This window comes from Arvicanthis niloticus, chromosome 6 (genome assembly GCF_011762505.2).
Source record: "Arvicanthis niloticus isolate mArvNil1 chromosome 6, mArvNil1.pat.X, whole genome shotgun sequence".
NCBI classification, from domain to species: Eukaryota; Metazoa; Chordata; class Mammalia; order Rodentia; family Muridae; genus Arvicanthis; species Arvicanthis niloticus.
Genome location: NC_047663.1, coordinates 25,536,240 through 25,549,802, shown reverse-complemented (window position 1 = coordinate 25,549,802; position 13,563 = coordinate 25,536,240). Strand labels below are relative to the sequence as shown.

Below are 13,563 nucleotides of genomic sequence, written 5' to 3'. Positions count from 1 at the left end.
AGACATATAAAAGGCAGAGACAGAACAGATCAGAATCAGACACACCAGACATTAGGTAGAAGACACTTGGCTCTAGAGAGAATCAGACACAGCAGACATTAGGGAGACACAGAAGACAGAACCAGACACAGCAGAGAGAAGACAGGTAGCAGGCACTTGGAAGAGAACTTGGAAGAAGTAACTTGGAACTTGGAGGGACTAGGAGCTAGGGACTGGGCACTAGGAACTCAAGACTTAGGACTTAGACTGAAGAATAAACGGGATTGAATTACACTCTGTCTGGTCTGCATTCTTCGAGTCCGTCCTCACTTTTGCTCTTGCTGAACCCTGACCCGAGGACCGGAGCGGCAGCTTGGGCCCGGATACAGTGGCTACCCAAACGTGGGTCAGCCCGGGCCTCAACATTTTGCTTGGGCCGCGACATTTTTTTGGCTGCCCCAACATGGGGCTAGTGTGGACCCCAACACATTCCCAACAACGTTTGTTTTTATTTTTATTTGTTTGCTTGCTTTTGTGTGTCCTTGCTTGTCCCTATGTGCACCACATGTGTGAAATGCCTGTGGAGGCCAGAAGAGGGCATCAGATTCCCCCTGGAACCTGAGTTACAGGTGGTTGGGAGCCACAGCATGTGGATGTGGGAACTGAATGTAGGTCTCCTGTGAGAACGTGAATGCTCTTGACTATGGAGCCGGCTCTCCAGTCCCCTGGATGAGGATATTCCAGGAGAGACTTTCAGGCCACTAAGATGGCTCAGTAGGTAAAGGCACTTGTCACCAAGCCTGACAACCTAAATCTAACTCCCAGCACCTGGAAGGTAGAAGGAGAGAATTAATGCCTGTAAGATGTCCTCTGATCTCCATGTGGGTGCGATGGCACACACCCCCCCATCGATAAGTAGTAAGTAAGTAAATATATGAGTAAATAAAGGATCAGTAAGTATAATTTTTAAAAAACAAAAAAGGTGACAGAAAGAGAAAGGCTTGATGTCTTAATTCAAAGGAAGTCTGGTGTGAGCGACTGTGATACTGTATACTGAAGCCCTCAAGGTCAGAAAGGGAAAACCTGTCCAGTCCCAAGCCTGGAAACCCTCCCACTCAACTAATTAGCACAATAGTTTGAACAGGTCACATGAAGTCTGACTCTCCTCAATGGGTATGTCTGAAAACACCTCCTTCCTAGGCACGGTGGCTTTTGACATACAGTGAGAGCACTCCGGTAAAAGACACATCTGTCAGTGTTATGGATGGATGGCTGCCCAAGCACCAGTAACACCCCACTGTATGTGATTATACTCTGGCTGGGTTAGTCCACAGGCTCAAACTGGATTTCAGGTGTGTGTGACCTACTGACCTCATCCGCCTGGGTCTTGAAAAACATCTGGAGGAGGTGTACCTCAGCCCACAGTCCTACCCCCCCAGTAGTATGAGAGAAAGAGGAGACCGCTTCCCCATGGAGTGGAGAGGTCTTCACCTGGTCTCACTGATAGGCTCTGTCTTGACATCAAAAAGGTGACGTGAGGAGCTGGAGAGAGGGCTCAGTGGTTACGAACACTCATTGCTCTTCCTGAGTTCAATTCCCAGCAACGACATGGTGGCTCACAACCATCTGTAATGGGATCTGATGCCCTCTTCTGGTGTGTCTGAAGACAGCGACAGTGTCCTCACATAAAATAAATAAAAAAATAAATCTCAAAAATTTAAAGAGAGAGAGAGAGAGAAAGAGAGAGAGAGAGAGAGAGAGAGAGAGAGAGAGAGAGTTCTTTTAAAAAAAAAAATGACTTTGAACTATTTGTCACAATGATAACCTAGTAGGAGGTCCTGAGGTGAGCCCAGGAGCCTTACCTGAGATTCCAGCTGGCCCAGGACAGCCATGTGGACCTCTGTGCACCAAAGCCAGAGGCCCCCTAAGCCAGAAGAGGCAGTAAGTGGGAAGAGAGAGGCAGGCTCTGGTTCACCTGAGAGACTGGGAGGTGCAGATAGGGGCCCAGAGGGAAGAATCCAAGCAGGGAGACGAGGTTCTGCGAGGTGGGGGTCAGGCGGAAAGCTCGCCCAGAGAGAGGGGACGCACACAGAGGCCAGCCACGCAGGACTAGGCGGAGGGGCGGCGTTGTGGGGGGGCGGGCACGGGGCGGGGCGGTGCTGTCAGTGCAAGCAGCGAGCGGAATGCAGCGGCCGGAGGCCTGGCCACGTCCGCACCCGGGGGAGGGGGCCTCGGCCGCCCAAGCCGGGGGCGCAGCGCCGCCCACCCGAGCCACGGAACAGCGGGTACGGAGCGGGGTCCCGGGGCGGCCGGATCGGTGGTGGGGGGCAACCGATTTGCCTCGAGCTCCTGAGCTGAGAACTTTGTGCCACCACTGCCCAGCCCGGGAGAGGGAGCCTGGGCCCAGGGAGGGGAGAAAAAGTTCTGGAGCGCACGGGCGAGGAGGCCTGGCCTGAGTGGATGGAGTGTCGCGGGACTGAAGTTCTGGGGAACTCGCCGCAGTGATAGGAACTGACTTGGGTGGCGGGGATGGGAGCGAGATTCTGGCGGGACGAGGGAGGAGTGGGAGTGGCGAGGTGGTCTGGTTGGGCTCCCTTGCTCCAGGGTGATGGCCGCGCGCATCTGGAACTGGGGGTCAGCTAGACACAAGGAGGCTCGGCGCCGCGGTTCCCCGGGCCCAGGTTCTGTGATACACTCCGACTCGGGCTCTGGAGCAGTCAGTGCATGACAGAACTTGGGCCCGGTAGGACTTTCTGCACCCAGCGGACTCAGCGTCCACTCCTCGGACCTGCAGTGGAACATCTGTCTGGAAGTGGAGTGGGCACCGGAAATGATCCATGTGGCATGGGGTTGGGCTGGAACTAGCTGTGGATTGGGGGATAGCTGGCTTCATAGAGCCCAAGACACAGACACGGTGTCCACTTTGCGTCAGGGGTTTCTTTCCCGTGTCAGTTTCAGGAACCTTCTCTCTACACCATCAAGGCTGTCTTCATCCTAGATAATGACGGGCGAAGGCTGCTGGCCAAGGTAACTCCTCCCCGCAGGAACCCTGAAGACAGCGCCATATGTCCAAGACAAGCAGTCCCCACCCAGTCCATTTAACTCCTCCTATAGGAGAAAATCTGCGTTCTGGATGGCAAAGCAGCCCAGCAGATTCTCTAGAAGTCGTTTTGTCCGCTAAGCCTTATCAGACTAACAGCGAGGGGCTGGGTGGGTGAGTGGGGATCCCCTTGGTTTCTTACTCATGTTCCCTGACATGTCTTCCCTTGTCCTTGCTCTGGCCAGCTGCATCCTGGGCCTGGGAAGCTCCACCGAAGGGACCAGTGGATAGTTGAGCCTGGGACCTAGGAATCTGAGTCCCTAAACTGTAGACAAAACGACCTGTATGCTTTTGTATTTCAGTTAGGTAAACACTGAAGACTTAGCATAATGATGTAGTAGAATCAGGTGGGATTGGGGAGGCCATCTAGTCCCGCTCTCTAACTTCACAGAAAATGAAGTCTAGAGATGCTAACTAAGTACGTTGCCTGAGGTCACAGAGTTAGTCTCACAACTGATGCTCAAACTCAGGGTTTAGATTTGAGGCTCCAGGTGGTTTTCCTCGAACTCCCATTCAGTTATCCGGTATCCATCCTACATGGCCTGGGTGAGATGAGTTAAAACCATGTGAAGCTAAGTTCAGGGTAGACCAGATGGCTCAGTGGGTAAGGATGCCAAGTCTGTTGTGGGCCAGGTTGGCCTCAAACTTGTCCTGTTTTTCCTTCTTCTGCCTTTTGAGTGCTAAGATCACTGGCAAGCGTGGAATACCACCCCCTGGTTTTGGTGTGTGTGTGTGTTTGTGTGTGTGTGTGTGTGGTTTTTGAGACAGGGTTTCTCTGAGCCCTGGCCATCCTGGAACTCACTCTGTAGACCTGGAATTCAGACAGTAGCCTGGCTCGGCCTCCTGAGTGCTGGGGTTGAAAGATGCCACCACAACAAACCCCTGATTAATCTTGTTTGCTTGTTTTCTTTTTTGAAACAGGGGTTTACTTTATAACCAAAGTTGGCCTGGAACTTACTGTGTAGCCCAGATTAGCCTGGAAGTTTCAGTGATCCTACCTCAGCCTCCCAAGTGCTGAGATTACACGTGTGCGCCATAATTCGACTTCTTCTTTTTTTTTTTTTTTTTTTTTTTTTTTTTTTAGATAGGGTCTCACGTAGTCAAGGTTGGCCTAGAACTCCTGATCTTCCATCGTCCTGCTTCTTCTTCCCAAGTGCTGGGATTCCAGGCATGTGACACCACACTCAGCTATAACATCTAAATTAGTTATTAAATACATTAAAGCTTTTTGTTTTTGTTTTTGTTTTTGTTTTTTCGAGACAGGGGTTTCTCTGTGTAGTCCTGGCTGTCCTGGAACTCACTCTGTAGACCAGGCTGGCCTGCCTCTGCCTCCCAAGTGCTGGGATTAAAGGCGTGCGCCACCACCGCCTGGCCACATTAAAGCTTTTACAGTCTTCCTAACATTCAAATGAACTTGTTCACCCACCATGGTAAGAGACAGCAGAGAGACTGCTATCTTGCCTGCAGAATTTACTATGGAATTCGAAGTTCACATGCAAAAAATTGAGCTGACCACATCTTGCTTCAGCCGATAGGCAGAGGTGGATCGGCATTGTGCCAAAGCCCCTAGAGCCTCCTTCTAGAAGGTCCCATCATTGTTATATATTACGAAATTGAAGATGAAGCAGTGGGGGTGCACACCTTTGATCTCAGCACTCGGGAGGCAGAGACAGTAGGTAGGATCTCTGAGTTCAAGGCCAGCCTGGTCTACAGAGCAAGCTCCAGCACAGCCAGGGCTACACAAAGAAATCATGAATAAAAACAAACAAACAAATAAATTGAGGCTAACCTGCTCTACACAGCAGGGTGGCACAGTGGGACTTGTGTCTCAAAAATAAAATAATTGAGACAGTGGCCCAAGAATGTAGGTTAGTGGCAAAGCACATACTTGCCTAACATGCATAAGGTCCTGGGTTCCATCCAAAGCTTTTTAAGGAAAGAAGAAAGAAAACAGGGAAGGAAGGATGGAGGGAGGGGAGGGAGGCAGGGAGGGAAGGAAGGAAGGAAGGAAGGAAGGAAGGAAGGAAGGAAGGAAAAAGGAAGGAAGGAAGGAAGGAAGGAAGGAAGGAAAGAAGGAAACTAGTTGGGAAAGAGAAGACAAGCTGGATACATAGCAGAGGTGGAACACTTTTTTAGCATATGTGAAGTCCTTGTTTGCAACCCCAGCACTGATGGAAGGAAGGAAACACAGGAGGAAGGGAGGGAGGGAAGATGGGAAGGAGGGAAGAAGAGAAGGAGAAAGGCAAAGAGGGAGGAAGGCAGGGAGGGAGATACACAGGGAGGTTCCAAAGGCTGCCTGGATTTTTCTCTACTTTCATTTTCTTTGCTTAGAATCTGTTTATGGGGACCAAGGAGAAGATAGTGCTGGGAGGGAGGTGACAAGGAGGTTCAGCCTCACCCCTGAAGTTCCCTGCTAGGCCCTGGTGTTCCCTGCTAGCCCCTGCTGTTCCATGCTAGCCCCTGCTGTTCCATGCTAGCCCCTGCTGTTCCCTGCTAGCCTGCCCCACTCTCAAGGCAGGAGCTGGCTCCATGAAATGGTTCTTGCCTTTCTTCTCTTTCTCACAGTATTATGACGACACATTTCCCTCCATGAAGGAGCAGATGGTTTTTGAGAAAAATGTCTTCAACAAGACCAGCCGCACGGAAAGTAAGGCCCACCCATCCTCCACCGAAGCTCTCAGATGACTGACCACCAGGGTCTGTCATCTTCTCCATCTGGACACATCTGTCCTCCTCGGCCTTCCACACCCACAGGCCATTGCCTTCTCCTCTGAGGCCCTTTGTCTCTCCTCCCCAGCTGCTTTTCCGCTCCCTTCTTTCAATCAACCTTTGCTCCCTATCTCGCTCATCCGCACTCCTCCTCTCAGCTGAGGAGGCCGACCGTGTGTCCCCTACACACACTTGGATCTGGTCCCAAGGCATTGCATGGATGGAGGGGGGGGGCTGTGGGAGGTCAGCCTTAGGCTGGGTTTGTTGATTCTTCAACAGGTCTCTTTTCAAGACATAGCACATGGGTTGGGACCAAGGACACAGAGCAGCCTCCTGGTAGTGGTCCTCTGGCCACAGTTCCTTGAGAAAGGAAATAGGAAACAAAGGGAGAGGCCTGGGGAAGCAGAGACCAGGCTAGCCCCAGGCTGGGGTGGGGGTATGCTGATCTGAGAGCCTTCCCCCTTCCAGGTGAAATTGCATTTTTGGGGGGCATGACTATCGTCTACAAGAGCAGCATCGATATCTTCCTCTATGTGGTGGGATCTTCCTCTGAGAATGAGGTGAATTCCGGAGATTGGGTGACAAGAAGGGTCTGTCCTGGGCTGGAGGTGGGTTATGAAGGCTCATTGTTGGTACTAGCAGTGGGCCTGGGGGTAGAAGGACAGCCAGAATGGGTCTCTCTGCAATTGCACACATACGGAATATTCCTTAGGTCCCTTGGGAACCAGAAGTGAAATCATCACCCCTTCCGTAGGGAGCTGTTGCTTCACGCTAAGCATATTAGAGAAAGAGACACCAGGGGAGCACTCAGGTGTCCTCCAGCCCAAACCTAGTTCCCCCTCTCAAGTCAAAGAGTAGCTAGCCTCCAGCCAAGCCCTCTCTGACAAGGGAGTCCTTCCTACCCTGCCCACACAGGGAGCACAGACGCCCACTCTGGACCTCTCAGCCTCAGATCTCTTCTCACGGTCCTCCCGTTTCCTCCTCAGCTGATGCTCATGTCTGTGCTCGCCTGCCTGTTTGACTCTCTGAGCCACATCTTAAGGTAAGTAAGACCCTCTGCACCCCAGAGCCCCAGCCCTGGGCCTTTCCCTTTGTCCCAGAGGTCAGGTTCTTCTGCCCTGCTGTCCTTCTGGAATCCCTGCAAGTCTTAGAACCAAAATGACTTCTTCAAGGTCCCTGACTTTCATGGTGCCCCAGACAGAGCCATGCACAGAGTATGATCAGATATCAAATCTCAAGACATTGACTTGCCTGAGATTGCAAGTATTCATATCAACAAAAGTTCGACCCCCCCCCCCCCAAAATCCAAACACAGGGAGAGAAAGGTCTTGTTACATAGCCCACACTGGCTTCTCCCCACATCTTCAACAGCATCCTGAGTGCTGGAATTACAAGTGTGTACCACCATGCTCCACTATAAACAGTATTTTTAACTTTAAACTCAGAGTTGGTTTTTCCCAAATCCCCAGTTACTGATAGCTATCCCAGGAACATGGCCAAACAAACCAACCTAGGATGACCCTAGTCTGCTCTGTGCTCAAGAGTCCCTGCTACCTCTCTGCTCCCACTGCCTTCTAACCTCCTGCCCAGGCCTTGTTGGGAAGAGATGCTGGAGAGAGAGGAGCTGCCCCGCTTAGAGGGTGCCTGGTTCCTCTTGGCCACCAGAAAGCTTAGGCTCTTATGTCTACCCTCAGGAAGAACGTGGAGAAACGCTGGTTGCTGGAGAACATGGACGGAGCCTTCTTGGTGCTGGATGAAATTGTAGATGGAGGGTGAGGAGGGGATTGGGAGAAGATATGTTGGGGGATTGACCTTTGTGGGCTCCCTGCTGGGGGCATCCTGGTCCAACTCTCTCTGGCCAGCTCATCCTCCCGTCTCCTACCTATTCCTTCTAGGCCCCAACCGTATTCCTACCTACTCATGAGGACAGAGGGTGACATCATTATTAGCCAAAGTCAAGTCAAACGAGAGGGTAGCCTGAGAGCCACCTACCGTGGGCAGCCGAATAGATCGAGTTTGGGAAAATCCAGGTTGTTCTTCAAGGCTGAGGAGGAATATAGACACCTGTCCCTTTCTGAGAGGACCTCAGAGAATCCCCCTCCAACACCAGTGGGATACATGACATTGACTCTCTATGAGTCTACTTTCCCTGTCACTAAAATGGGGAGGAAAGGAAATGAACAGGATAGCAAGGTCCTACGAAATGATGTGTATAAAGCCCATACATAGTGCTCTTGGTAGTTTGGGGATTTTTTTTTCCTTCTCCTTGAATATTATCTCTCATTAATATGTTAGCAGACTCCTAGACTGTTGGGCTCCTTTATGAGAAAAGTTGGTTAGTAGAATCCCTAAGGAAGAGGGGACAATAATCAGGGAAGAGGGAAGTTCTGACTCTGGTAGCAGAAACTTCATGAGTGTCTTTCCCTCACCTGGCCTTCTTGCCTCAGAGCCGGAGGCACAGGGATTGCAACATCTTTGAAACACATGCCCATTTTATGGAGGAGGAAATAGAGGCTCAGAAATTCTAGTAATTTATAGAAGAGCACACAGCAAGGGAATCAGCAGGGCCAAGGTCCAAAACCGTGTGTGTGAGATATTTCAGAGGCTACGTTCTTTCCACAGCACCATGCTCCCCAGTCTGAGAGCAGGGGCCTCTGGGAGGTGGGGTCCTGTGAATGCCTTGCTTCTCTTTCTGTTTGTATGAACTGCCTGCTACTGCCTGAGGTTGTAATGATGGTTGGATTCTAAGTGTGAAGAAGACCGGTCCCTCCACGAGCGGCATCTCCACTGGGCATCCCTGATCTCAGTTCAGGTTTTTTGCTTGTTTTGTTTTTGACGTTTTTACTTATTTTTACCTTTGACCACTGCGTGGGTCACAGCTTGAGTGTGGAGGTCAGAGGGTAACTGCTCAAGTCAGTTCTTTCCTTCCACCGTGTGGGTTCTGGGGATCGATCTTATCTTTAATGGTTGGCAGTTATCTTTAATGGTTGTGCCATCTCACAAGCCCCTTAGTGGAGCATCACCCAAAGATGGTCATGGAGATGACCATGGTATAAAGTGTAGGAGCGGAGCTTAGAGTCCCTGTAGGAAGGCACAGATGTGACCCCAGGACCATCCATGGGAAGGGTCCCTGGAGAGACACTATAGGGTATATTAAAGAACTAAAAGTGGCTTGTTGGAGGGGGATCACATCACCAACTACCCCCAAAATTTTCTCTTATCTTACAGCGTGATTCTGGAGAGTGACCCCCAGCAAGTGATCCAGAAAGTGAATTTTAGGGTAAGCCTTACCATACCCCACCTCCATCTCTCCCAGACTGTCTTTCCTGTCTTCCTTACTCTTGGGCACTAAGACTTGACAACCTTCCCGGGCACCAGGCTGTCGGGGCTCAGCTGGTGGGAGCCCAGCTACTGAGACATCTAAGAGGAAAGTTTCCAGTTCATTCTCCATAAAAACAAAATAAAACCAGATCTTCCCCATCCTCCAGTGAAAAACTTAGATGAGCCCTCAAAATGACTCCAGGGGACAGCCTTGGGGCCTGGGCTGTGCTGGGACAGTGGATACACTCTCCCGGTTGGCCTTTTCCAAGTCTGCAGTCTGGACGACACCTTTCCCCTACTTTAGTTTCCTTCATGCAAACAGAAAGGTTCCAGCTTGGTTAAGGACGCCACTCAGTGGGAGAACACTTGGCTAGCATGTGAGACCCTGGGCTTAATGCCCAGTAATGGAGGATGGGTTACTGGGGGTCCTAGCTCCCAAATGACAGGCTGCAGGACCTCCGTCCGCCAGGCATCAATACCTGCAGTTCTGGATCATGCTAACTACCACACCCTCCTGTCTCTCATTCAACAGCCCCTTTCTGCTCTGACTTTGTGATTCTCCTTTCCCACAGACGGATGACAGCGGCCTAACAGAACAGAGTGTAGCCCAGGTAAGCCTCATGCATCTGCTTTGGCCAGAAACAGGCTAAAGGACACAGAGAGGCCAGTGCCCCAGGGGAAAGAGTCAGAGATAAGAAACCAGCGTTGTGGGACAAAGGGTGAACTGGTGACTCTCTGAGCAAGCCACCGGAGGTTGCTGAGCTCTGAGGAACTGGGCGGTGAGAGATGGGTGGGCAAATTACCGCCTGCTCAACTCATCTCCTACCTTAAACTCGCTACACTGATGATACCTGAGTTACTTGGTACCCAAAGCAATGTAGAGGCACAGATCGCTCATGTTCCCTCCAACCTGGACGGGGAATCCCTGCAGGGCCATGCTGGGATGGATGGTTAAGGGCCTCATCACCTGATCATAGGTGCCCTTAGAAGCTTGGCTGTTGAAAAGAAGCCAACCACAGAACTGCACAACCCCAACCCTATCTGGAATGCATGCAGAATTATGTGTGTGTGTGTGTGTGTGTGCATGTGTGTGTCCTGGTTATTGTCAGCAGATTGGGTCCCCAGCTTCACAGACTTCCCAATAGTCAAACCTAATGGTTTGGCCTCAGTTCTGTCCATCTGCAAGTCTCTCTGTTCAGACTTAACTCTGTTTCCAACAAGCTTTGTTCCCTGGCATAAGCTAGTCCTAACGTGGTAGCCCTGCAGAGATGGGCCTGTGCCATCAGTGGGGAATACCAGATGTGACACCCACTTCCCCACACTGTACTCATCACCCCACCTGCCCTCTGGTTCCCCACGTTTCCTCATGTTCTGATGGAAAAGAATGTGGCTATGTGCTGGTTTTCAGGGTGGAAGTAGGTTGAAAGAGCCAGGTGTAGTGGCTCACGCCTATAGTCTCAGCACTTGGAGGGCTGAGGCTGGGTGATCTCAAGTTCAAGGCCAGCCTGAGCGACACAGTGAGTTTCTGTCTAGCCAGGGATGTAGCATGAGACTTTATATAACATAAAATAAAACAGCATAAACCAACCCGGGCATGGTGGCACACAGCTGTAAACTCAGCACTTGGTAGGTAGACGGGAGGATTAGTAGTTCAAAGTCATATCAAGTTAAGTTTGAAGCCAGAGTGATCTACGTGAGAGCTTGTCTTAAAACGATGATAATAAATGGTCCCATTGAGATATCTCATCACCTGCCTCCAAGCCTGAGGGGCCGAGTCAGACTGCTGGGATATACGGTGAGATGAGAGAGCTGATACCCCCCCACACACACGCCAAAAAAAAAAAGTGTTTGCTAACCTCCACATAAATGCACAAAAGTAAATACATGAGGTAGATATTAAACATTTTAAAGCTGGAGTGTCGAGCAGAGCAGAGAACAGTTGGGGAGAGCTAACAGCATGGCTTGGTGGTTAAGAGCACTCACTGCTCTTGCAGAGGGCCCAGGTTCAAGCAAGCACACACATGGTGGCTCATAACTATTCGTAACTCTAGTTCCAGGGAGTCTGGTGCCTTCTTCTGGCCTCTGCAGGCACAAGGAACACATGTGGTAAGCAGACAGACAGACAAACAAAACACCCATGCACATACAACGTTAAAAAGAAGAGCGCAGGCCAGGCGGTGGTGGTGTACGCCTTTAATCCCAGCACTTGGGAGGCAGAGGCAGGTGGATTTCTGAGTTCCAGGCCAGCCTGGCCTACAGAGTGAGTTCCAGGACAGCCAGGGCTACACAGAGAAACCCTGTCTCGAAAAACAAACAAACAAACAAACAAAAAAAAAAAAAAAAAGTGAGACTGTTTCAAAAACAAAACAAGCCAGACAGTGGTGGAGCACTTTAATCCCAGCTCTCAGGAGGCAGAGGCAGGCAGATCTCTAAGAGTTGAGGCCAGCCTGGTCTACAGAGTGAGTTCCAGAACAGACAAGAAGAAACTCTGTCTGTAAAAACCAAAAACCAAACCAACCAAACAAGAACTAACCACCACGACCACCACCACCACCACCACCACCACCACCAAAACCCCCTCATGTTCATTTGAGTAGCCCGAAGCTTTTACTTTACCAGCAAGAATTGAACACCAAGTTACTCAGAATTTCCAGGGCTCTCAGAAGAATAGAACTTACCTTGTAGAGTTATCGTGATTAGATGAATGGCAAGATGGCTCAGTGGATAGGGGCCGTGCTGCCAAGCCTGAGGGTTAAGATAGATAGTCAACCCTGGGAGTAAAAGTACAGGCACCACACTGGGCTCACAAGTTGTCCTCTTACCTCCATATGTGCACCATGGGAGCAGTCACACACACACACACACACACACACACACACACACACACACCCTTCTCTTTCTCACAAACACTAAATGAATAATTAAATGTAAAAAAAAAATTCGCTTGAAGAACTAAATGACCCAGGTCATGGATGGTTCTAAGGTTCATTCTATGGGAAGAACCTAAAAGTTAAGTTGTACATACTCAAGAAACAATTTCTTTTTTCTTTTTTAAATTAGCAAAGGATAAAGACTGGCAGGGTCTTGTTATGTAGCACAGGATGGCTGTTATCCTCCTGCCTCATATTCCCAGGAGCTGAAATAATAGGCACCACGCCTGAGTATTAGTGGAAATCTTAAATAAACACAACGGCTATATTAGGAACACCAAGTGAAATGTGGAGAGGGGCTTCCCTCAGGAGATTCAGGAGCTTCACTGTCCCCAGCAAGGAGGGCGATTACAGGAGAAAGGAACATGCACAGTGCTGGGTGGACATTTTGGGGGAGGCTTTATGCTCAGAAAAGCAGTCTGAGTGTCCCTAGGCTCCTGATGTATTGGCATCATGCGTGCACAGTGGCACAGATATGGGCACACACTGGACTGAGATGGTTTTTCTTGGCAGTAGGAGCACACGCACCTGACAGCTTTGCCACATCAGCAAATGGGATGGGGTGCTGAGACCACACCGCAATCAAAGCCAACATCACGGGTTTGTTAAGGTGTCAAGTATCTGAGCACCGGCGTGGTTGAGCCTGGGTCCAGTCTCGACCTGCTTGATGGCGCGGTGAGGAGGCACTACCGTGGCATGCCATGGCTTGGGGGAGCCAGGGGCCACCGCCTCTCTCGGAGTTGGACAGCTTGGGAGGCAGCCAGCTGGGGTTTGGCTGCCACCCTCTGGACTTGCCCTATCCTCCAAAGCCTCGCCTCATTTAAACTAAGTAGAGGCAGGCTGCTGACACCTAGTGGCCAGGGCTCGAAAGACGCCCTCGTCGACCTTCAGTAAAGGCATTACTGACATTCTCAAATATTTCTCCCAACATCCTACTCTCTCACCTCAGGTTCTCCAGTCAGCCAAAGAACAAATTAAGTGGTCGTTATTGAAATGAAGACCTTGGGGTCAAGGTTCCATCCTCAGAGAACGTGTGCCAGTGCCTGCGTAAGTCCCAAGATCTCAAGAGGCAAGAGAGACCACCCTGGCTTCTCAGGCCTCTCTCAGAACTGATTCCTGAGGTCTCCTGACAGGGATTCTGAGACGCAAAAGCTTGGCCCCAGCTCCGTCACCCCTGCTCAGCATCCTAGCCTGCCCTGGGGCCAAGGGAACCAGCAAAACCAGCAAAGATGCCTCCCCTCGGACCTCTGACATCCCCAGCCCTAGGCCTTAATAAACTTCCAATTTCCCCCCAAAAGACCACCTTTCGGAGTGTGTGTGTGTGTGTGTGTGTGTGTGTGTGTGTGTTATACCTGTGAATGGCGTCAGAGTGGGTCAAGGGAAAGGGTTGTATTTAACACGAGGGGTGCAACACTGATAGCCTGGTGTTCCATGGGTAGTTAAGCGGTTAAACACGACGGCGCAGCACGGTAAAAGTAATGGTGACAGGAATCATATTCTTCCAAGAAAAGGGGAGCGAAGATG

General features: G+C 50.6%; 1 protein-coding gene across 2 annotated transcripts; it reads left to right on the top strand.

Annotated features, from left to right (window-relative positions):
* The first annotated feature begins 2,130 nt into the window (after positions 1 to 2,130).
* Positions 2,131 to 13,336, top strand: Copz2 (coat protein complex I subunit zeta 2). Of its 2 annotated transcripts, XR_013111068.1 has the most exons (10): positions 2,131 to 2,264; positions 2,932 to 3,006; positions 5,645 to 5,726; positions 6,257 to 6,348; positions 6,775 to 6,830; positions 7,483 to 7,560; positions 9,017 to 9,068; positions 9,682 to 9,720; positions 12,989 to 13,086; positions 13,173 to 13,336. XR_013111068.1 is itself a non-coding variant. In XM_034507966.2 (9 exons), exons 1-9 carry the CDS (start codon positions 2,163 to 2,165, stop codon positions 13,034 to 13,036), a joined length of 624 nt encoding a protein of 207 aa, XP_034363857.1. In that variant the 5' UTR covers positions 2,131 to 2,162; the 3' UTR covers positions 13,037 to 13,336. The 2 variants fall into 2 exon arrangements, 1 of the variants encoding a protein (XP_034363857.1); XM_034507966.2 differs by having other exon boundaries at positions 12,989 to 13,336.
* Positions 13,337 to 13,563: the final 227 nt, after the last annotated feature.

Bases quoted from the DNA above. Each gene is read 5' to 3' on its own strand.
- Copz2 (XM_034507966.2), top strand. From the start codon at position 2,163: ATGCAGCGGCCGGAGGCCTGGCCACGTCCGCACCCGGGGGAGGGGGCC. The intron at 3,007-5,644 runs GTAACTCCTCCC...TCTTTCTCACAG, and splicing joins GGCGAAGGCTGCTGGCCAAG to TATTATGACGACACATTTCC. The intron at 7,561-9,016 runs GTGAGGAGGGGA...CTTATCTTACAG, and splicing joins GATGAAATTGTAGATGGAGG to CGTGATTCTGGAGAGTGACC.